Here is a 24,779-nt window from a genome sequence, read left to right as displayed (position 1 = left end):
TGGCGGAAGCACAGTAGTTCCAGGAGACCATTTTAAAGTGGTATTTGAAATTTTGAGAACTTTGTGGAAATACAACAATGGAGGTCTGAGTATGCAACAGAACCTCCAAGATGCCTAACAATTGCACACATTTGTGATAAAGTTTGAGACGTATGGTACAGGCCATGAGACCAGAGGAAATACAACCCAATGTCAGGAGACGTGTGGTCCCAGTGTGACCTTCCTGTGCCCTTGTTAGGTTATTCACCTTGGAACTAGGCCCTCGGCTCCGGAGTTCTTTCAGCTCTGAGGACAAAGCCCTCAACTTCCTTATCAAGACCCCGGGGAGAAATGGCTCTAACCATGTGAGGAGAGAAAACACCAGCTAGGTCGAGATCACGATTCATGTCAGGAAGGGGGCTTTAAAAGGTGACCGGGGTGGTTTTCTGACTGGGACTCTGGACAGCCCCATCTGAGGTGACGACAGTGAGTGACACAAGCGACTGGCCCAGGCTGCAGTTTGAGTTAAGACTGGTGAGGCAGACGCCGAAGGCGGTGCCCAAACCAACTCCACAATCACGTCCCTCTTCCCATCCCACACGCATCCCCCTCAAAATCCTCCTCAGGGTCTTAGATGCCTCGGTATGGCCTGTCGCCTCCTAGCCCCTGCCGATGCCGGGGACCAAGGCACATGCCCCTCCTCCTCCCAGCGTCCACTTTTTCCGGCTCTGCAGCACGCCCAGTCCAGCTGAAGCGCCTGCGCGCTCTAAACCCGATTCTGATTCCTGCAAGCCTTTGGGGCGAGGTTCTTCACCCTCGGGGCGGCCTGGGTTTTAGGCCAGGCCTAACCTGGCATTGACCACCACCAAAGGGGCCGGCCCCGAACCAGTACAGACCAGGAACTACCGGTCCGGGCGCGGGAGTGGATGCGCGCCTCGCAGACTGAGTTCCCTGCTAGGGACTACATTTCCCGGCGGGCGAAGCGCGGAAGACACGCCCACTTCCTGCGGCTCAGGCTGCGGCGGGGCGGGGCGGGGCGAGGCTGTGAGCCGGGGGCGGGACGTGTGTCTGTGGGCTGCCGGCCTTGGGGAAGCTGCGCTACCTAGACGTGCATGCGCTTTTTGGGTGACATGCCGGGGGCAGCGAGAGCGGGCGCCCGCGGACCGGGGCCCTTCCTGGGGCGAGGCGGACCCCGCACAAAGCCCAGGGCGGGCGGAGGCCGAACCGCGGGGACTCCGGCCTCCCTCGCTCGCTGTCCCCGGGGAAGGCCGCTCTCCAGGAGTGGCCTCAGTTCCAAGGGTCGGCGAGGAGCGATGACCACGGGGTCGGGGCGCAGAGGTGAGACAGGTGTACGCGCCCAATCGACAGGCAGTGACAAATTCGTCTCCTCAGGATGGGAACGTGAAGGGCTTGGGCTCTCGGGGACCGGGTGCTGGAGCACGGTGTCCCAGAGCTCCGAGTCCAGCGGCCGCTGGGGGAACCCAGAGATGTGGCAGTTCGTCTGAGTCAGCACCAGACAGCAGTAGAAGGAGGAGCTTTGACTTGCCCAGGGTCACTATAACCAGGCCCTGTTTTGAGGCTCCCAAAGAGAAGGACTCCTTCCCCAGGGTGTGACAGCCGCGAGGGAGGGTAATGACAGCTACTACCTGCCCTTACACGTGGGCCCGCCCTGCTCCTGCAGGAAGGGGCGTTTCTGGACCCGGGACTTGGGAGCACGGTGGACACCTAGTCTGTAGCTTCTCTTTTCCTTCTCCAGTTCTGCCTTGCAGGGACACTTCCCTTCTCCAGGTGAGAAGCCACACGAAGGAAGCCGCAGGAACAGGAGCTGACCCGAAAGCTATGTCACAGGTGAGTCAGCGTGTCCTCTCGCCTCTCTGAAATTCAGCCTTGCTTTCGAGGGCTTCACAAGGTTTATTTTCTCTGAAAAGTTTTCTGTTTAAGAGACCCGTTTTGGTAATCCCAGCAGACTGGGAGGCTGAGGCCGGTGGATCGCCTGAGCTCACGAGTTGGAGACCAGTCTGAGCCAGAGTGAGACCCCTTGTCTAAAAACAGCTGGGCTTTGTGGCGGGTGCTTGTAATCCCAGCTGCTCGGGAAGCTGAGGCAAGAAAATCGCTTGAGCCCAAGAGTCTGAGGTTGCTGTGAGCTATGACGCCACCGCACTCTACCAGGGGCAACAAAGTGAGACTCTGCCTCAAAAAAAGGGGGGGGGGGGCGGGGCAAGAGAGAAACTCGTTTTGGATGCTCGTTCCATTTTCTCACATTCTGGACAGTGTTGAGTTCTAAGAAGAGATTTCAACGTCCAGGGCCTGCCTTCCTCCTTTCTCTTCATCCCAAATCAGCGTCCATTCTTGGTGGATGAAATGATTAACCTCCTCCGTCTTGCCACTTTTCTCAGAGGGACTCTCATGGAAAGGAAATGTCCTCCTGGGGGGACGCGGTTTGTTTGGGGCCCACTTTGTGAGGGCCAGGCTCCTGTCAAGGAGCTCACAGCCTGTTGACTGGAGGCCAAGGCTTTCTGAAAGGCTTTCTTTTTCCCACTTCATTTTGGTGGCTTCTTAAAATGCTAATAAATAGTTGTGTTTGTTTCTGCAGACCATGTTTCATAAAGGATAGACAGATCATAAATCTATGAACCAGTTTCCAATCGTCCTGCCCAAACTGCTCCTCAGCGTGGGCTGGTAATCCTCATGTCTTCAAACTAGTGCTCCATTCTTAGGTGGTTTTTGACTTCTGTTGGTATTTGAAATAGCTGAAGGGTTGACAGTTTTCCCTGAAAGGTCCAAGATTCTTAGGTGGTTTTTGACTTTCGTTTGTATTTGAAATAGCTGATGGGTTGACACTTTTCACTGAAAGTTCCAAGGTAGTGGGTATGTTAGGGGTTGGAGGTCCTGCTGCAGCCACCTCTCTCTGCCCTTGCAGAAATAATGCAGCCAGCCACCACATGTGAGTGAATGATAGGGCTGTGTTCTAGTAAAACTTAACCAAAAGCAGGCAGCTGCCAGTCCCCAAAATAGTTCAGCCATGCCCCGCAGTGGGCTCCCTTTCCCCTTTGGCTGCTAGGATGCTGTCACTGGTCTGACTTTGTCCCTACCTCCCCGACTTCTTGATTTATGTTGTTGCTCCTCCCTGTCTGCCTGACCTTGAACTGCTGGTGTGCCGCCATGCTTGGTTTTTGGTGCTTTCTTTTCTTTTTCTTTTTTTCTTTTAGACTGTCTCGTCACGTTGCCCTTGGTAGAGTACCATGGCATCACTGCTAACCGCAACCTCCAACTCTTGGGCTAAAACGATTCTCTTACCTCAGCCTCCCAAGCAGCTGGGACTACTGGTGCCCGCCACAACGCCCAGCCATTTTCTCTATTGCAGTTGTCACTGTTGTTCAGCTGCCCTGGGCTGGGTTTGAACCTGCCAGCCTAGGTGCATATGGCTGGCTGTAAGGAGCTGGCCCTTTCTTTGCTGTGTGACTTCCCCTGGGGAGATCAGATTGCTTCTTATCTGTAAAACCTGCCCATGAGCCAGCTTCTCCCACCTTCACCTTGCCAGCCCAGACATCCTCTCTGAGCCCAGGCCTGTGCACCCTGCTCTGTTCCTCCATGTAGATGTCTAATAGACGACCCAAACCCAACTTGTCCAGGCCTGAGGTCCTGGAATTTTCCCATCAACCGGCCCCTCCCATGCTGTCTCTATCTTAGTTTGTGGCAATTTCATGCTTTCATTGTTACTCTCCAAAAGACTCGTCATTATTTTTTCGTTTCTTCCCTCCCTTATTTGGCCCAGCTGCTGCACATCCTGTCCGTTCTGTTATCAAATTGTGTCCAGAATCTGATGGTTTTCAGTACATCCCACTCCCTTTCCCTACCACCACTACAGCCTAGGTCCAAGTCCTCCTATCTCTTATTATTATTTGTCTGTTGACTCTGTGCCCCAGTGACCTCCTCCTGTTTCCGCTCATCTCCCCATGACCCTTCTCAACACAGCAGCCAGAGGGGTCTGCTCAAACATGGCAGCTCTTGTCAGGCTCTGCTCAAAACCCTCCAATAGCTTCCCTGGATAAAAGCCAAAATTCTTACAATGACTGAAAAGGCCATATGTGACCTGGCTCCTTGTTATCTGTGATGTCAGTGACAACACTCCACTATGGCTCTCTTTTCTTTCTCAAAAATTGACTTCTTATTTTCCTGATCACCCCCTCTAAAATTCAAAGCCTGTTACCCCCACTTCTTCACATCCCTGCTTTACTTTTTTCTTTCAGCACATTTCAGCATGCTACGTATAGTCATCATCCCCTCAGTATGAACGGGGAATCTTTCCAGGCCCCCATGTGTACCAAAATCTGTTCCCATTTAAGTCCTGCAGTCTTCCTTGTGGAACTCAGGGATGGGAAAAGTCAGCCCTCTGCATCCTGAGACTACTGTATTTTTTATCCATGTTTGTTTGTGAAAAAAATCCACATGTAAGTGGACTCATACAGTTCAAATCCCAAGTTGTTCAATATGTCAACTGCATAGTACTTAATTTATCTTGTTTTCTCTTGTCTTATTCCCTTACTTCATAGGCGGGGATTTCAGGCAGTTTTATACTAGTACTTTATATAGAAAATATTTGTTGGGTCAATGTTTGAATATAGTCTTAAACTTATTTTGTGGCCAATGTTTTGCCATTTAGTATAGTGTTAGGATAATCATTTTTATTCCTAAAAGTATACTTCTTCCCTGATTATATGCTATAAATTCATTCCCATAAGTTTTTCTTTCCTTGTGGTGGATTAAGGTTTCCCCAACAGAGTACTAAAATTATTCTTGGATGTGACAGCAATCATACCTCAAAAATTCATGCTTTGATGAAAGGTAAACTTCATTAAGAAAAATAATGATTAAAAATGATTTTTATTCATATGTTTTAAACATTAGCTAACTGAATTGGATTGAACCAAAAACTTTTATAATGCATTTTCCCTATAAAACATTTTTTATTTCTTTTTTTTCTATAAAATTTTAACAAAAAGCATTATTTTCTGTAAGGATACAGTTGCTTTTGGTTTTTGTTAACTTGCATACTTTTAATATCACTATCTCATGTATATTTTATTTTATTTTTTTTAAGAAACAGGGTCTTGAGCGGTGCCTGCAGCTCAGTGAGTAGGGTGCTGGCCCCATATATCGAGGGTGGCAGGTTTGAACCCGGCCTCGACCAAACTGCAACAAAAAAATAGCCGGGCATTGTGATGGGCACCTGTAGTCCCAGGTACTTGGGAGGCTGAGGCAAGAGAATCACCTAAGCCCAAGAGCTGGAGGTTGCTGTGAGCTGTGATGCCATGGTGCCATGGCACTCTATCGAGGGTGACAAAGTGAAAGTCTGTCTCTAAAAAAAAAAAGAGAGAGAGAGACAAGGTTTTACTCTGACACTCATTCTGGAGTGCAGTGGTGTGATCATAGCTCACTGCAGTTTCTGACTCCTGGGCTCAAGTGATCTCCTGCCTCAGCCTATTGAGTAGCTAGAATTATGAACACCCCACACCCAGCAGATATATATAGTAAGATTTCAATATCTGAATCAAACACTTTCATCAGGTGCAGATTCTATACCTGTATAATGTTCCTCTGTGGTATAGTGTGAAAATATGAAACATATTTATCTTGAAGGAACAGAAATAAGAACAGGACCTAAACATTTGAGAATGTTCTGTGTCTTCCAGAAGTAAGCAGGTTGACCCAGAAATAAGTTAGAGGAAGTTTGTTTTTATTTGATCAGAAGACCATGTTATTTTCTAATGGACCTTGTTTTACCATCTGGGTGAAGGGATTTAATACATTACCACTATTGTCAGGGTGAACTATTTTAATAGAAGCAGAATGGCAAAAATAGTTATGGGCATGGACTACAGAGCCAGACTTTCTGTGTTCAAGTACTAGTTCAAGCATTTAATCACAGTGTAATGTTAAGACAACTTAAGTGGTCACGTTTTCTTCATCTGTAAAATGGGGAACATAATAGGAACTGCCTCAAAAGTTCTTGTAAGGATTAATTAATACATGCATAGTTCCTAGAGCAAGGTATCTGGCATACAGCAAGGACTTTATAGTGTTAGCTGGGGTGGCATTATTCTTGTGTCATTGGGACGACTTTAGAAATTTAGAGGTGGGGGCGGCGCCTGTGGCTCAGTGAGTAGGGCGCCAGCCCCATATGCCGAGGGTGGCGGGTTCAAACCCAGCCCCGGCCAAACTGCAACCAAAAAAAAAAATAGCCGGGCGTTGTGGCGGGCGCCTGTAGTACCAGCTGCTCGGGAGGCTGAGGCAAGAGAATCGCGTAAGCCCAAGAGTTAAGAGGTTGCTGTGAGCCGTGTGATGCCACGGCACTCTACCCGAGGGCGGTACAGTGAGACTCTGTCTCTACAAAAAAAAAAAAAAGAAATTTAGAGGTGGGCGGCGCCTATGGCTCAGTGGGTAGGGTGCCGGCCCCATATGCCAAGGTTGAGGGGTTCAAACCTGGCCCCAGCCAAACTGCAACAACATAAAAAAAATAATAATAACCGGGCGTTCTGGCAGGCGCCTGTAGTCCCAGCTACTTGGGAGGCTGAGGCAAGAGAATCGCTTAAGCCCAGGAGTTGGAAGTTGCTGTGAGCTGTGATGCAACAGCACTCTACCGAGGGTGATAAAGTGAGACTGTCTCTTAAAAAAAAAAAAAAGAAATTTAGAGGCAAGACTTTCATATGGTGTGCATTAAAAGCAGAGTACACGATGTGGTTCAGAACTTGGCAAAAACAGCCTTTGGTTTAGACCCAGCCCACCAGTTCTCTTTGGCCCATGAGCAGCTGCATATGAGTTTTATATTTTTCAGTGGTAGAAAAAAATAAAAGAACAGTGTTTTATGACATGTGAAAGTTAAAGGAAATTCAAATTTTGGTGTCCATAAATAGTTTCATTGTGATACTGTTACACCCGAGAATCGAGTCCCCAGTGACCATACAAGAGATCCAGACACTGATGCAAATAACACGAGGGCGTTTATTCAGGCTCCAGCCAGGGCTGCGGGTGTTCCCAGATGCAACTGGGGCTGAGAGCGCTGTGCTCGCTGCCCGTGGGGTTTTTATGCAGTGGTTAAGGGGTGAGGGGCGGGAAACAAAGCATGGCCTTTGGGTCCGTTATCTCTTTTTTTTGTTTGTTTGTTTGTTTGTTTGTTTTTGTAGAGACAGAGTCTCACTGTACCACCCTCGGTAGAGTGCCGTGGCGTCACACGGCTCACAGCAACCTCCAGCTCTTGGGCTTACGCGATTCTCTTGCCTCAGCCTCCTGAGCAGCTGGGACTACAGGCGCCCGCCACAACGCCCGGCTATTTTTTGTTGCAGTTTGGCCGGGGCTGGGTTTGAACCTGCCACCCTCGGCATATGGGGCCGGCGCCCTACTCACTGAGCCACAGGCGCCGCCCAGGGGTCCGTTATCTCTTATGCTGACACTAGAATTTAAGGCTGATAGGGTCCCGCCAATCTCAACGGCTGGGGAGGGGGCGGGTTCTGATGCACTCAGGGAGATAGGGACGCATCCTGGGAGATAGGGACGGGTGTGGTTTATTAAGAAACGAAACAAAGGATTTTCAGGTTGCTTTTTTTTAAATGGATGACAAAAGCCTGAAATGATGAAAGGCCCAAAATGGCATCACTGGGTCCTTCAGTACAACATACTAGTTCATTTATATATTGTCTACAATTGCTTTTGTGCCATAGTGGCACAAAACTCAGTCCCTGAGTTACAAACATCCAACTTACGTGCAACTCACACTCATGAACAAAGGCTATTATAGGTAAATGGACCTGTTCTAGCTTATATACAAATTCAACTTAAGAACAGGCCTATGGAACCTATCTGGTTCATTACCCAGGGACTGCCTGTAGTTGTAGAAGAGGCTGGATGGTCCACAAAACCCAAAATATTTACTCTCTGTACCTTACAGAGTAACTTTTCTTACCCCTGATGGACAGCTAAGAGGGTGGACTATGGAGTCAGACTGTTGAATTCAAATCCTGGCCCTGTAGTTGACTGATTGTATGATTTTGGGCAAGTTACAGCTTGGTATTTTTCTCCTCTGTAAAATGGCAGTAGTAACAGTTCTGACTACTAGGGTTGTTGCGAAGATTGAGTAAGTTAATATTTAAGAATACTGAATTGGCCTGCAGGGGCTCATGCCTGTAATCCTAGCATTCTGGGAGGCTGAGGTGGGTGGATCACTTGAGCTCAGGAGTTCACGACCAGCCTGAGCAAAAACAAAACCCCATCTTTAAAAAAGGGAAAAAAAGAAAGAAAGAAATTAGAAAAAGGAAAAAAAAAGAATATGGAATTGTTTCTGGAGTGTTATAAGTGCTGTCAGCTATTATTATTATTGCTATTATTTACAGTAAAGGACATTTGCAAGCAAAGGTAATTGATTCTATACATAAAGAGCTGTCTGTATAAACAAAAAATGTCTTAGAAGGACACATGCATATTGTTAATATTGGGCCTCTCTATAACATGGAATTGGAGAGGTGGAGAGGGACATTTCTTTCCTTTTTTTTTTTTTTTAGGTAGAGTGTCACTCGGTCGCCCTGGGTCGAGTGCCATGGCATCATCATCATAGCTTACAGCAACCTCAAACTCTTGGGCTTAAGCGATCCTCCTGCCTCAGTCTTGAGAGTAGCTGGGACTACAAACGCCCACCACTATGCCTGGCTAGTCTTTCTGTTTTTACCAGAAATGGGGTCTTGCTCAGGCTGGTCTTGAACTCCTGAGCTCAATGGATAAAACTCGATTTAATTCCTAATGTGCATTAAAAAAAATTTTTTTTTAAAGTGGCTGGGCGGTGCCTGTGGCTCAAAAGAGTAGGATGCCAGCCCCATATGCCAGAAGTGGTAGGTTCAAACCCAGCCCCGGCCAAAAACTGCAAAAACAAAAACAACAACAAAAAAAAAGTTGCTAAGTAGAAGAAAATATTTGAACTTATTTTCTTCTCTTTAGGAGTCACCAAATTCTAGTTTTCTTAACAATGACAACAAAACTGGAGCAAATGCTAGAAAAATGTGCATCTTTTTCTCTTGTGTCAGCAGAGCTATAAAAGTATTACAAAGGTTTTTTGGGGGATTTTTTGTTTTGGGATTTTTTTTTTGAGACAGAATCTCAAGCTGTCACCCTGGGTAGAGTGCCATGGTATCACAACTCACAGCAACCTCAAACTCTTGGGCTTAAGCGATTCTCTTGCTTCAGCCTCCCAAGTAGCTGGGACTACAGGCGCCCACCACAACACCCGGCTATTTTTTTGGTTGTAGTTGTCATTGTTGTTTGGCAGGCCTGGGCTGGATTTGAACCGGCCAGCTCTGTTGTATGTTGCTAGCACCCTAGCCATTGAGCTACAGGTGCCAAACTGATTACAATGTTTTTTTTTTTTTTGTAGAGACAGAGTCTCACTTTATGGCCCTCGGTAGAGTGCCGTGGCCACACACAGCTCACAGCAACCTCCAACTCCTGGGCTTAAGCCATTCTCTTGCCTCAGCCTCCCAAGTAGCTGGGACTACAGGCGCCCGCCACAATGCCCGGCTATTTTTTGGATGCAGTTTGGCTGGGGCCGGGTTTGAACCCGCCACCCTCTGTATATGGGGCCAGCGCCCTGCCTACTGAGCCACAGGCGCCGCCCTTTTTTTTGTTTGTTTTGTTTTTAGAGACAGAGTCTCACTTTGTCGCCCTCAGTAGAGTGCTGTGGCATAACAGCTCACAGAAACCTGCAGCTCTTGGGCTTAGGCGATTCTGTTGCCTCAGCCTCTCCAGTGGCTGGGACTATAGGTGCCCGCCACAATGCCTGGCTATTTTTTTTGTTGTTGCAGTCTGGCTGGGGCCAGGTTTGAACCGCCACCCTCAGTATATGGAGCCTGTGCCCTATCACTGAGCCACAGGCGCCACCGCCAATTACAATGGTTTTTCAAAGTTATAATAATTTGTTTAATTTGGGAAAGAATATCTGAAACATATTTGAAACATTTCAATATTTGAAAAAAAGCTGAAAAAAATGTGTATGACTTATCAACTAAGGAGCATGTAGTTAGGATTGGAATCTCTGAAAACCTGTCTTTTATGACTGGGTTGGAATAGAGGGATGGAACCCTTCCTCTGTGCATAGAAGCATGTCGTATCTAAGCACCGGTACCTTTAAATACAATGTAAAACATTTGAAATGAAATGGTTGTGTTTCTGTATACTTGAAGATTTGTCATGTTGACATTTCAAGGTTCTTTTCCAAGTTCATTTCCCCATTCTTGTGCCTTTCCAGGCCACTCACATGTCCCCATACTGAACAGTGCTCTAGCAACAGTTGCGCAGAGAACAATTTAACCCTCATTATTTCTTGCTTTGAATTGGTGTCAAGTGTTTTTCTTGTGTGTACCTACTTTCACCCCCAACAAAACTGCAAGTTCTCCAAAGGAAGGGGCAGACTCCATGTTTCTCTTTTCTCTGGAGTGTGTGAAAGAACATGGCTGGCTGTCAATTAGCTGCCTAGGTCTCCAAATCCCTGAATGTATAGTCTGTAACCCAGAATGAAGACCAGGTAACCTTAGAACTCACTGTTAGTCCACTATGCCTTAACAAAGCATTCATAGACCAGGCATCTTAAACAACAAAAACAACAGAAATTTCTTTTCTCAAGGTTCTGGAGGCTGGAAGTCTGAAATCAAGGTGTCTGCAGGGCATGGTTTCTCTAGATGTCTCTCCTGGCTTGTAGACGGGCCTTTTCCCTGTGTGTGTACATCCTGGAATCTCTTGCACATATAAGGACATTAGCCAGATTGGATTAGGTCCCACCCTATGACCTCACTTAACTTTAATTACCTCTTTAAAGGCCCCATCTCTAAATATGATCACGTTTAGAAGTGCTGGGGGTCTGGACCCCAGCATAGGAATTTGGAAGATCATTTTGTGACAATCTCTAGCCATGTGGGGCATGAGCACTGGTTAGCAGGAGCATGGTTATATCGTTTCAGAGCCTGGTAACGTTTGGGGATGTGGCTGTAGATTTCTCCCAGGAGGAATGGGCATGGCTGAGCACCACACAAAGGACCCTATACAGGAAGGTGACACTGGAGAACTACAGAAACCTGGCATCACTGGGTAAAGCCATCCCCACCTCTCCTCCCACCCCTTCCCTGACCACTGCTGTGATTGAGATGTTCCATCCTTTGTTACCAAGCTCTGCACTGCCCTCTTCCCTTGAGCCTTAGGGACTGTGTCTGGAGTTTGGACAGCCCCTCCGCATTACCCTGTCCTGTTTCCTCCTTCTAGGACTTTGTGTTTCTAAGCCTGCTGTGATCTCCTTATTGGAACAAGGGAAAGAGCCCTGGACAGTGAAGAGAAAGATGACAAGAGGTGGGTGCCCAGGTGAGTGTGAGAGAACCAGGTGGGCAGCTTCTCAGTCACCATCCTCAGTGGACTCTTCTCAGGGTTCCGGGTGAGGGAAAATTAAGGTCACTTAAGGATGGGCTTCCCATGTTCCTCTTCTCCCCAGCTTTGCTCTCTCTAAAGATGACTTATTTTCCTCCATTCTGGACCTCTTTTTTCCATAACCCTGTTCCCCTTTGTCTTTCAGACTTAAAGAATCATCTTAGTTCTTTAAATAAATCTTTTTCTGATTCTGATATAGTTTTTACTGTCTCATTTGTCTTTGTAAGTAACTATCTCACAGACTCATTCTTTTAATTGATATGGACCAAATTTTGGCTTTGAGGCCACCATGTTCTGGCTGTGATGTGAGCATCAGCCACTGAAGGACAAACACCCTCATGGGGGGCTGAGACAAGATGTACACATAGCTTAAAAGAAGTAGAAGTGTTCAATGTATAATAAGCATAAACAGGGACGTGACAGGAAGAAGAAAAATCATGCCAGTTTTAAGCCAGGGAAACAAGGAATGAGGTGAGAGCTTGAACAGAAACATCAGAAGGAAGAGACTGTAAGGTTAGGAGGTGAGTTTGGATCAGGCCATTATAGATTTGGGTCAGGTAGCTGTTTCAGTGTAGACAGGCAGCCTGCAGTTGGGTTATTGGCTCTCAGAAGAGCAGAACACACATTCTGATTTGAGGGGATTTGACGGAATATGCTTGCAGATGGTACAGTGATATTTATACTGTCTGGGAACACAGAGATTCCAACTATAGCATTATTTATGGAACAGCAAATTACCAAGTAAGGACAAGGAATCAGAACCATAGATTTCTTTCAGAGGTTTTATTATGATAGGAAATGGCAGAAATTTCTAAAGAATTGAGAATCTTACAAAATTTATTTGTTCAAATTGTATTTCACTAGAAAACTTTGTATTGACAGAATTGGACAGTTTGTTCACAATTATAAATTCCAGTGAGTCCCCTGGGTCATAGTATCACATAGGAAAACAAGAACGGTATCCTATGAATGTTTTCAACTTAACATCATAGTAAATTACATTCTTTGAACTAGTTTTATAAGCCAGAACTGTTTCTCCTTCCCATAGATCATTCATCTCTTGTTAAGACTCTGGTTAATTGTGAAGGCTTGCATTTTTAAAGCCAGGATCTGGACTTTTATTAGTTAGCATTGTAATAAAAAAAGGACACCTGTAAAAATAGAGATGAAATTTTTGCTAGATAGGTAAAATGGACAAAGAGTCAAGGGGAGTTTATAAATAAAGCTGAAATAAAGATCAGACAGCAGTTTTCTTCCATAGCCACCACTTCCTCCTGTTTATATTAGCAACATCTTATCTCAGATTCAAGCTTTTTTTTTTTTTTTTTTTTTTTGTAGAGACAGAGTCTCACTGTACCGCCCTCGGGTAGAGTGCCGTGGCGTCACACGGCTCACAGCAACCTCTAACTCTTGGGCTTACGCGATTCTCTTGCCTCAGCCTCCCGAGCAGCTGGGACTACAGGCGCCCGCCACAACGCCCGGCTATTTTTTTGTTGCAGTTTGGCCGGGGCTGGGCTTGAACCCGCCACCCTCGGCATATGGGGCCGGCGCCCTACTCACTGAGCCACAGGCGCCGCCCTCAGATTCAAGCTTTTGTGAGCTCCTTTTCTTTTTGATTTTTAATTTATTTTTCCAGTCTTCTGCTAGAAGCATTATGTATACTACTTGTTTGACATTTAGGTGGGAAAGTTCTTACTGTATTCTTTTAGGACTGTATCTTCACAAATTTAAGAAGATGAGGTTGGCTAAATATTCCTAGTCACGTAAAAAAAATTTCAAACTGACATGCTTTTTTGAAGGTTTTGTTTCATTTGAATACATTTTGGAATTTTCCTTCATATTAGCACATAATAAAAGAAAGACTTGCTCTCTTAATATTTCAGACTTGAATGCTGTGCAGGAGACCAAGGAGTCACCTCTAAAGAAGGACTCCTATGAAGAAAAGTTATCACAGGCCATGCTAACAGGGAGTCTCACAAACTGTAGCGTGGAGTACTCTGTGCTGGAGGACAACTGGGATTATGGAGCTCTGTTTGAGACACAGCTGGTAAGTCAGGAGATAAACTTCAGGTGAGAAAAAATATCTATCATAAAGAACACTCCTTCCTGTAATCCCAGCACTCTGGGAGGCCAAAGCAGGTGGATCTCCTGATCTTACAAGTTTGAGACCAGCCTGAGATAGAGCAAGACCCCATCTCTAAAAATAGCTGGGCATTGTGGTGGGCGCCTATAGTCCCAGCTACTTGGGAGACTGAGGCAAGAGAATTGCTTGAGCCCAAGAGTCTGAGGTTGCTATGAGCTATGATGCCATGACACCCTACCAAGGGTGACAAAGTGTGACTCTGTCTCAAAAAATAAAAAAGAAACCTCCTTGAGGAAAAAGACACCACAGTAACTGTAGAAGTTTTCACTTGAATAGTGTACTTAATTATAGACAGAACAAGAGTAGTTATCTTGATACACATGAGCAAAGCAGGGGACATGGAGATTGAGTTGTAATAAATTACAGACAAATCTGTTTAGGTCAGAAATGTTTGACTTACAATTAATGTGACAAAAGCTGGAATGGAATGTTAACTCTTCCTTTTCATCAAAGATTTCACATAAGGGCTGTGCCTATGGCTCAGTGAATAGGGCGCCGGCCCCATATACTGAGGGTGGTGGGTTCAAACCCAGCCCTGGCCAAACTGCAACAAAAAATAGCCAGGTATTGTGGCGGACACCTGTAGTCCCAGCTACTGGGAGGCAGAGGCAAGAAAATCACCTAAGCCCAAAAGCTGTAGGTTGCTGTGAGCTGCGATGCTACAGCACTCTACAGAGAGCGACAGAGTGAAACTCTGTCTCTAAAAAAAAAGATTTCACACAAGAGGAAAAACCCCATGGACCCATTAAATAATACATATCAAATGTGGGAATGCCTTCATTCAGCCTTAAAAAATTAATTCATACTGTGTGTAAGTTCATCCTCTTCCACAAAGTTATGAATTCTCCATGGCAGAAACAGTTTCTTTTATTTTTCTCATTTCCCCAACATATACAATATAATTGGGCCCAGTCATTATGTATGTGATAAGACCCTAGGTCATACTTCTTAGTACACAGTGCATTTCTCACAGCCTCTGGACACAGCCCATCCCCAAGATGGGTTTACGGGCATGGTTTGATCAAAAACATGCTGTAACACTGCAGGGCTTGACAACCATCACTAACATAGCCATTGTCTTCTCCCAGCAACCAGACCCAATTCAGAAGCATTTCTGGAAGAATGTGATGTGGGAGAACCATGGTGACCCAGGTTCAGTAGGTAAGGATGTTTCTCTCCTAAATCTGAATCAGTCTTAAGTCCTCGTTTTCACACTTCGGTTTTGGATTATTAGGGTTGGGGGGGATCTTCTGAAGTGTTGGCCTCAAGTTTTGCTCCTGATCCCTAAGATAGGAGTTTGTAGAGTTGAAAGCTGGTGTTTTTGTTGTGCTTGAAGCATCATCTTTGGCACCTTTTAGATCTTGCTCACCTTTTGGGGTCTTCCTGCAATAACACTATTCTAACAATAAGGAACTGGTTCTACAGTTTAGGATGCTGAGAGTATGACTGAACCCCATCTCTTCACTTATGCAGGATACTGTGTTTCCAAGCCAGCCTTAGTGTCTCTACTGGAGCGAGGGAAGGAGCCCTGGGTGGTGAAAGGACAGCTGGCAGGAGGCCTATTCTCAGGTCAGTGTGGGAGAGCCTGGTGGGGAGGAGCCACTGCAGCAGAGAGCTTGGCTTTTATCATAAGAGAGGTCAAATCTTCACTAATGTACCTTAGAAAATTATATCAAGCACTCTGGATCTGGAAAGAATGCTAAACTCTGGGATTTCAAAATGATTGTTCCTCCTTTGCCCCTTTCTCTCCAGGAACTCCCATTTCTCTCAAGTGCTCCTTCTTTCCTTGGCTGCCTAGGTGTATCAGGCTCTCAGTTCCTCAGGCAACCTTTCCTGACAACGATGTGCTTTTAAGCTGACTTCCAAGTGTTTTTTTTTCTGTAGTTAAGTGGCCCATTCATTTCATCAGGCATCTGTTCCTGTAAGAGCCACAAATTGAAAGTTATGTGACTGAGCCACTCTACTTGGTATCTGCAGGCAATTGGAGCCAGGGGAAGTTATGCAGGTGTATAAACCATCAGAGAATTGATGTAATGGAGAGAATAAGACATTTATGGCTAACATCATGAAGGAGAATGTGCAGAATTTCAAATGGCTTTACTAAGGCAAAGGACATGTTACTTCCAGTGGCTCCTGTGTTTCTACAGGGAACAGGGTCACACTGTAAGAACACGGGAGTAGAGGAGCTTTTCCACTTGGTATACAAGGGAAGGAAAAGAAATTTCCTTCAACCATAATGGTTTGTAGAGAATGTAATTCTCTCACCTATTTGGCAAAAGGATAGAAAACCATAATCCATTAAACATAGTAGAATAGAAAACCATAATTCATTATTCACATAGTAGAAATTATAGCATATGTTCAATCATGCACACAAGTGTTTTCCAAATGCATTCTGAGTTATATGCTGTGTATAACATTGCTCATTACTGATCTAAAACAGGAAGCTTCCAGTCTTTAAATGACATTAAAAGAGACTTTCTCCCTTTCCCTTTTTGAAGATCATCTTTTTCCAAACATTTGACTTTCTGCAGTCACCTCCTTAGAAGCAATTTTATCTATATTTACTATATATTTAAGACATAACTATATGTGCCTAATATTCTGATGCATGTTGAGTGATGTAGTGAAAGAACTTTAGACATAATCCCTTTAGCCCCTAAGCTTGTTCAGTAGTGTATATGAATAGAATTAAATAGAATATTGGTACTTGATATTACAAAAACAATCTCTTCAAAAAGAAACAGTTAATATAATCATTACAACAGATTCAGAAAAAGCATTTGACAAAATTCAACATCCTTTCATGATAAAAGCTTTTTTTTTTTTTTTTGAGACAGAGTCTTACTTTGTCATCCTCAGTAGAGTGCTATAGTGTCATAGCTCACAGGAACCTCAAACTCCTGAGTTCAAGTGATCCTCCTGCCTCAGCCTCCCAAGTAGCTGGGACTACAGGTGCCTGCCACAATGCCCAGCTACTTTTAGAGACAGGGTCTCTCTCTTGCTCAGACTCCTGAGCTTACGCAATCCACCTGCCTGATCCTCCAGAGTAGCTGGGATTATAGGTGTGCACCACTAAGCCCAGCTATTTTTCTATTTTTAGTAGAGATGTGGTCTCACTCTGGCTCAGGCTAGTCTTAAACACCTGAGCTCAATCAGTCCACCAGCCTCAGCCTCCCAAAGTGCTAGGATTACAGGTGAGGGCTACTGTGCCTGGCCTCATGATAAAAACTCTTAACAGATTCAGTATAGAGGAATCATATCAGAGCATAGATAAGGGTGTGTGTGACAAGCCTACAGCAACATCCAGGTGTCTTCCTTGTGCTTTGGCATTTTGGCACGTTCCTTTAAGAGCTCTTGTGAGGTGATGACAGCACTGAGTAGTAACTGCTCTGGCATCCAGAGTGGGACAGACAGGACATGGGAGAAGGGGTAAAGTCTGTGACTATTAGAGCCTGTCAACTTCTTACTCATCTGATGTGTAAGTGATTCTCCATGTATTTAATTCTTTTCTACTTAACTCTCTAGGTTCCTGTGGTGAACTTGGTCTGGGGTCTTCTTACACACATCATGCACTGCATGGTTAAATGTAATAGCTTTTAGTGTTACATATATTTAATTCACCAATTAGTGAATTCACTGATTTTCTTTCCTAGTACATAATAAATGAAAATCTGTTTTCTTGATATCTTTCAGGCCATCAATCTGTATGTGAGATCCAGGAGTTATTTCCAAAGCAGGACTCATATGATGAAGGGGTAACAGACAGAACCTCACATGTTAAACTGGAGAGTTCCACTTTCAGAGAAAATTGGGACTCTGAGTGTATGTTTGAAAGGAGGCTGTTAGGTCAAAAGACACAATACAGGCAAGAGCCAAGTGCTCACAACAAAACCCACCCTAAGGAAAGACAGCATATGTATAACAAATCTAGAAGATGGTTCTATTTGGAAGATTCAGAAGAAAGAGTTCATAATCATTCAGTTAGAAGTTTCCAAAAAAATTCAATTGTAATAAGGCAAACAGGTATCTATGCAGGAAAAAAACTTTTCAAATGTAATGAATGTAAAAAAACTTTTACCCAGAGCTCATCCCTTACTGTTCATCAGAGAATCCACACTGGAGAGAAACCTTATAAATGCAATGACTGTGGAAAGGCCTTTAGCGATGGCTCATCCTTTGCACGACATCAGAGGTGTCACACTGGCAAGAAGCCCTATGAGTGCATTGAATGTGGTAAGGCTTTCATACAGAACACATCCCTCATTCGTCACTGGAGGTACTATCACACTGGTGAAAAGCCTTTTGATTGCATCGATTGTGGGAAAGCCTTCAGTGATCACATAGGGCTCAACCAACATAGGAGAATTCACACTGGAGAGAAACCTTACAAATGTGATGTGTGTCACAAATCGTTTCGATATGGCTCATCCCTCACTGTACATCAAAGGATTCACACCGGAGAAAAGCCGTATGAATGTGATGTCTGCAGAAAAGCTTTTAGCCATCATGCATCACTCACTCAACATCAAAGAGTACATTCTGGGGAAAAGCCTTTTAAATGTAAGGAATGCGGGAAAGCTTTCAGGCAGAACATACACCTTGCTAGTCATTTGAGGATTCATACTGGGGAGAAACCCTTTGAATGCAGAGAATGTGGGAAATCCTTCAGCATTAGTTCCCAGCTTGCTACTCATCAGAGAATCCATACTGGAGAGAAGCCCTATGAATGTAAGATTTGCAGTAAAGCATTCACCCAGAAGGCTCACCTTGCACAACATCAAAAAACTCATACAGGAGAAAAACCATATGAGTGTAAGGAATGTGGTAAGGCCTTCAGCCAGACCACACACCTCATTCAACATCAGAGAGTTCACACTGGGGAGAAGCCCTATAAATGTATGGAATGTGGGAAGGCCTTTGGTGATAATTCATCCTGTACTCAACATCAGAGACTTCACACTGGCCAAAGGCCTTATGAATGTATTGAATGTGGGAAGGCATTCAAGACAAAATCATCCCTTATTTGTCATCGAAGAAGTCACACTGGGGAGAAGCCATACGAATGTAGTGCGTGTGGCAAAGCCTTCAGTCACCGTCAGTCCCTCAGTGTGCACCAGAGAATTCATTCTGGAAAGAAACCATATGAATGTAAGGAATGTAGAAAGACCTTCATCCAAATCGGACACCTTAATCAACATAAGAGAGTTCATACTGGAGAAAGATCCTGTAACTATAAGAAAAGCAGAAAAGTTTTTCGGCAGACTGCACACTTAGCTCATCATCAGCGAATTCACACTGGGGAGACATCAACACACCCCTCTTCACCTTCCACAGCAAATCCTGTGGGCCTATTTCCAAAATTTCTCTGGACTCCGTCCTCCCTCCCATCACCATAGTCTCCTGGTATCTCTCCACTCAGCTGCTCCTGTAGCTGAACATCCCAGCCCCCTGCTGTTTGTCTTGTTTTCATCCCTTACTAGTTTGTTCTTCACAACACAGTCCACCTGACTTTTTAAAGTGTCAGTGTAACTTATTCACTCCTCATGTGAAACTTGTAGATCCTTTAAGTTGGTAAATGCATAAGGTGTGCTCAGCTCGGTGCTTGGTCCTTCCAGATCAGGAAGCCTAGCTCTCTTAAAAACATTGCTTTTGAACAGTGGATACAGAGGGATGAGGTCTGAAGAGGCCAGAGTTTAGATCAGGGACAAGCATTCTCCAGGGGATGGCTGAGGTTCTGCCTGAGTTGATTTAGAACTTGATTATGTAATGTCAAGCTCATGTTGTGGCTTTTCCTCTGATCTACGTGATTGTAAGGTGATGTGAACGTTTTGGTGAGAAAATTAAACTTTACTGTGTATTTGACAGCAGCCTTAGAGAGTCTAGAATGTGAATAAACAGGTCACCTGCAACAAATGAATTAAAACGATCAGAAAGGTGCAAGATTTATATGCATAAAGTTAAAACTACTGACATGTTAAGAATTAGAAAAGTTGGTAAGATTCAGCTGTTTAAAGTCACTTGACTTGCGAATGAATTTTATTAAACTTTCAAAGAACCACTAAATCTGCGGTAAACTTACCTTGGGTGGGGGTCAGCAAACCTGACTTATAGCTACTGTCGCACTGGCTGCTTTTGTATGGTCTATAGTCTAAAATTAAAAAAAAAAACAACAAAAACTTTTTAATGGCTGACAAGAGTAAAAAGAATATTATTAACGTGAAGATTATATGAAATTAAAATGTTGGTATCAGTAAATTTTATAGTCATGCAGCCACACCCATGGATTTAATATTGTCTGTGGCTGCCTCCAGGATACAGAAGCATAGTTGAGTAGTGACAGATACCATATGGCCTGCCCTTGACAGAAAATGTTTGCTGATCCTTACCATAGAGCAGAGTTCAGCAAACAATAGTGCATGGGCCAAATCTTGTCTGCTGCCTTTTTTGGTAAACAGAGTTTTGCTGAACCACAGCCCTGCTCCTTTGTTTACCTGTTGCCTATGGCTGTTTCAGACAACCACAACAGAGACAGTATGGCTCACAAAGCTTCAAATATGTCTTGCTCTGTGGCAGAAAGTTTGCCTACCCCTGCTCTAGAATAGAGGAAAATATATAAAAGCTTATAATTTTTGAGGGTAATACAACTCTCACATCAAAAACAAGAAAAACTATAAAGCAATTTATGAATAGCAGTGAAAGTTATTAAGTTATATTGAAAAATTGTGGCTCAAGGAGTAGGGTGCCGGTCCCATATGCCGGAGGTGGCAGGTTCAAACCCAGCCCCGGCCAAAAAAAAAGGAGAAATAGGAAGTTTCTAGATAAAATACTCAATACTATTAAAATGTTGGTAAATTGTAATTCAGAGTCTCAGCAAGGTATGTTTACTTTGAAAGTTTGATTTGAAACAACAGAAAGAAGCATAATTAGGCGAAAATGGCAAGGAAATTTTTTGAAATATAATTCTTTGGATATGAGATTTTGGAATATAGTAAGACTGGTATAAAATGCTTTAACAATTGGCTATCTGCACTCCAAAAAACAAAAATTGTTAGAGGCACATCTATACCTTAGAGATAAATATAAGACAGTGTATTTAACATTTCCAATTATGAGATGATAAGTTACAGGCTAACATAGCAATGAGGAAGCCTTTATGAAGCAGGATGTGGGGTCCAAGAAGCCATAAAGAAAGAGACTAAGCAGTCCTATTCAAAGATTTAAAATTCAGACATGGTGAAAAGCACTGAAAACATTTAAAAGACAATTGACATAAAATGTGTTCAACTTATAGGAAAGAATACATAGGCTCAGAATGCCATCACACACAGAACAGTGAGGGTACTGGGGTGCACACCAATGGACAAGTTACCCTGAGGAGTTCAAATGAATAAAGAAAACTTATAAAACTCTTAACTTCATTAATGAGAAGAATATGAATGAAAACAAATTTTCTTGGCTCATAGATAGGCTAAAATCTAAATTTGGGATAATGGTATTAGTATGGAAAACAGGCCCTTGTGTTTGGTTGGCAGTGCGAATTAGTCCCTTGTCTTTTTGGACGCTGATGTGGCACAGCCTGTCAACATCACAGATGTGCATTCCTCCTCACACAGTAGTTCCAGATCTAAGAATGTTATCCCACTGGAATACACCGGTAGATGGAAGATGTAAATAATGTTTATTGTAGGATTGTTTTAATCATGACAAACAGGAATTCAGTGTCCTGCCAAGCAGATTTTGATTAAACTATAGTTATTCAATACTGTTCTGTGCAGATAGTGAAAAGTGACTGAGTTCCATATACTTCTGTGGGGAGTTGTCCACAATATAGTAAATGAAATCTATGATTTGCAGAACCCCATGTGTAAAGTGATCTTAAAGTCATAGAATTAATATGGAATATGTCTGTGGGTGTATGTACACACACACATTCAATACATAGACTGAAAACTGTCTTTGTAATACATGGACTTTTCTTGCCTTTTGTGGGCACTTTCTCCTTCATTCTGTATTCTGGTGAACTTCTAGTCACATATGGCTCCAGTAAAGCTGACCAAGTTTTCCATCTTGACCTATTAAAACCAAACAGAATTCAGCAGCCTTCATAGTAGGACAACAAAATCTCTACAGCAACAGTTCTCAACCTGTGGGCTGTGACCCACAGGAACTGTATTAAAGGGTTGTGGCATTAGAAAGGTTGAGAACCACTGCTCTACACTGTTATCCACATAGTAAAAAATGTTAGATACAAAATAACAAAACAAATAAGCTATCTTCAAGAGAAAAAGCAAGCAGTATTTTCCTTTACCCAGGAAGTATGCCATATGCTTGTGCATTGTTCTTTTTGAGTGGGAACTTGCCCAGCCCTCTCCCCATCCCTTTCTTGAATTTAATTGAGTTTTTCTCCCAAGTGATCATATAGTTTTGGGTGAGGCGTTTTGAGACAGAGTCTCACTGTGTCACCCTGGGTAGAGAGCTCTGGCCTCCTAGCTCATAACAACTTCAAACTCTTGGACTTAAGCAATCCTCCTGTTTTAGCTTCCCAAGTAGCTGGGACTACACACACCTGCCACAATGCAGCTAGTTTTTCTATTTTTACTAGAGACAGAGTCTCACTCTTGCTCAAGCTGGTCTTGAATTCCCGAGTTTTAGCAATCTACCTGCCTCAGCCTCCCAGAGTGCTGAGATTACAGGCCTGAGGTATTGTACCAGGCTAAGTGATCCTATAGTTGTTAAACTAGTTTTAACTTAGTATTGAGCACATGGGATATATGTTTTTCTATTCCTATGATACTTAGGAATCCAAATCCACCCAAGTTGTTATAAAGGATAAATCTACATCTTTTTGTGGGTGAAGAGTATTTCATCTATCTGTCCCTCTCTCCTCCATACTTCCTTCCTTCCTTCCTTCTTATGAAAATGATCAGTACCAATTGCTTGTGTGGTTTCTAATTGGTAGTCTGATGTGATTCTTATCCTTCTCTCTATATAAGTAGGAGTAAGGTGTTTTTCCTCCCTCTGGCTTCCTTCAAAATTTTCCCTCTGTCTTTGATTTTCTGTACCAATGCGCTGTCCACCCCTCCTGGACTCCACCCGCTGGTTCGCAGGGGTGTCTGACAACTACGCCTGCGCACTCAGAGCCTGGACACAGTTCCCAGCAGCACCTAGGAAGCGGTTTGTCTGAGAGTGGCCTGTGTTTCTGGGACCCAGGCCCGGGGCTGCAAGGCTTCCCGTGAACTCTGTTACGACCAGGAGAGGCCCATACAAGAGCGGAGGGAGAGGACAGTGATTTGAAGAATAGCTACTCCTGGCATCCTTGTTGCCTGATTGCTGAATGCTGCTGGAGTTCAGGACTATATTTCCCAGGATCCATTGCAACTGGAAGACACACCCACTTTCAGGAGGACTTGCGCCGGGCTAGGGCACTTCCTGTTCGGCGCTGGGGGGGGGGGGGGAAGGTAGGAGCGAAAGTCTAGGTCGCGCTGTGGCTGTCGGGTGAGGTCGACGTCCCGCCGGCGAGCGTGGCTCAGTGACTGTGTGACTGACGGTGCGGGACCGCCCGAGAGGAGGCGGTGTGCGTGCAAATGGGGTTCTGTGCCTGCGTCAGAGGGGCCCGGTGGGCGGGAGGGGGTGACCGTGACTCGGCGTGTCTGCTCTTGGGTCTGCGACCCGGCGGCGTGCAGAGGACAGTGTCTTGGGATGGCCGAAGGCACATAAGTGACATAGCAGGAAACTCTCCTGTGGGACACTGAATACTTGCCCGCAAATCAACTACGTAAAGCCCAATGCGGGCCAAGCCCTAGAGTCCCAGGAAGGTGCCCATGCGGCCAAACCATTTCTTGTCCACCTTACTTGGAGAGGACAGAGCTCGGGACACGTCCCTGCAGGACAGCGAGGAGAGAGACCATGGAGACTCAGTACAGAGGTAAGAGTGACAAATGGCCTGGGTGTAGCTGCAAGAGTGGAAATTGAGATTTGAGTTCCAGTCTTTCAGGATCCTCTAAGCCTGGTGGACCCGGGAGTCCAAAGATTTGGAGGGTCACCTTGGGCCAGAGTGTGGAGCTGGGTTTAGGGAGGGACCCTGACTTGCCCAGAGTCACCTAACCAAATCCACCTCTTCTCCCCTCAGGATCTGGGGGTATCACCAGGGATCCACATGGAGAGAACTCCCCATTATAGTCTCTGGGTGCTCTGTTGCTCTTCTCGAAAAACTCAGCATTTAGTGTTTTCCTCTTTTCTTGCCATGAGATAGGACTAGGAAAGAAGGTGAGATTGACAGCTTCATCTAGAATTGCTGAGAAAGTCCATCCTTTCTATGGTCTAGTCACCTTCTAGTCAATGACAGAAAATATTGCCATTCCTTGAGTTCCTCTCCCTCCCCTCTGATCCCACCAACCAATAAATAAAAGAGTGAGGGAAGAATTGCTGCTTAGAGCCACATTGTTCTTTCTTTTGTTGCATCCAATAACAATAGCTAATGTTTAGTAAGTGCTTACTATATGCCCGTACAGTTCTGAGACCTTTGGGAGTATTATACCAAACCTCACAACATTATGAAGGAGGAACTACTTCATGGTCTTTTTACAGATGAGGACACTGAAACATGGAACAAGTAATAACTAGGAAATACAAGAGCTAGGACTCAGATCCAGAGTACACTGACTCCAGAGTCCCTCTCTGCACTAGCTGTCATGTAATCCCTTCAACTTCTGCCTGAGGTAGGTTTTCTTAACTGCTATTTTTTTTTTTTCTTTTTTGGTAGGGGGAGGGTGGAGGAGTTGTATCTCTGGTTGCAGGAAGGGAGTGGCAGGGCTCCTGGAACCTACTCCATTCGCCCCCTCCCCATCACTACCCCCTCTTTCAGTCTTCAAGGTCAGGGATCCAAGGGAAGGAGCAGAAGTGTGTGAAGTGGGTGGTGAGAATGCTTCATGCCTAAGAGGGGACAGAGGCTGAGAAATGGGAACTTCAGGGGGAGCCGAGTACCTTGTCATTAATTTGGAAAGAAGAATCGCCTTTGGTACTTACAGCTCTTCTCTTGACAGAGATGGGAGGGGGACCTTAGCAGAGAAAGACGGGCTGGAGAGGAGGGCACCCGTTGTTCAATAATCCTAGGGAGGTGTCTTGACACAATGTTTTCCCAGCCAGGTTTCCCAATGAGTGGGCTGGGGCTGGCTACCCTTTCACCAAATCTAGTATGTGT

At 44.7% G+C, this 24,779-nt stretch overlaps 2 protein-coding genes across 3 annotated transcripts in view; both read left to right on the top strand.

Annotated features, from left to right (window-relative positions):
• Nucleotides 1-1,047: 1,047 nt before the first annotated feature.
• Nucleotides 1,048-21,522, top strand: ZFP28 (ZFP28 zinc finger protein). Of its 2 annotated transcripts, none has more exons than XM_053607859.1 (8): nucleotides 1,048-1,317; nucleotides 1,736-1,827; nucleotides 10,977-11,103; nucleotides 11,275-11,358; nucleotides 13,317-13,480; nucleotides 14,665-14,737; nucleotides 15,050-15,145; nucleotides 17,273-21,522. In XM_053607859.1, exons 1-8 carry the CDS (start codon nucleotides 1,092-1,094, stop codon nucleotides 18,973-18,975), a joined length of 2,565 nt encoding a protein of 854 aa, XP_053463834.1. In that variant the 5' UTR covers nucleotides 1,048-1,091; the 3' UTR covers nucleotides 18,976-21,522. The 2 variants fall into 2 exon arrangements, with proteins under 2 accessions (XP_053463834.1, XP_053463833.1); XM_053607858.1 differs by having other exon boundaries at nucleotides 11,275-11,370.
• A 1,248-nt stretch (nucleotides 21,523-22,770) lies between these two features.
• Nucleotides 22,771-24,779, top strand: part of LOC128596275 (zinc finger protein 628-like) — a 48,914-nt gene continuing 46,905 nt past the window's right edge. The window contains exons 1-2 of the mRNA XM_053605910.1: nucleotides 22,771-23,504; nucleotides 24,167-24,297. The gene's annotated coding sequence lies outside the window, so the exon portion shown is untranslated. The remainder of the gene's footprint in view (nucleotides 23,505-24,166; nucleotides 24,298-24,779) is intronic.

This window comes from Nycticebus coucang, chromosome 10 (genome assembly GCF_027406575.1).
Source record: "Nycticebus coucang isolate mNycCou1 chromosome 10, mNycCou1.pri, whole genome shotgun sequence".
Classification (NCBI taxonomy): domain Eukaryota; kingdom Metazoa; phylum Chordata; class Mammalia; order Primates; family Lorisidae; genus Nycticebus; species Nycticebus coucang.
Note: the sequence above shows the minus strand (reverse complement) of the source record. Positions and strands in the feature narration are given on the sequence as shown.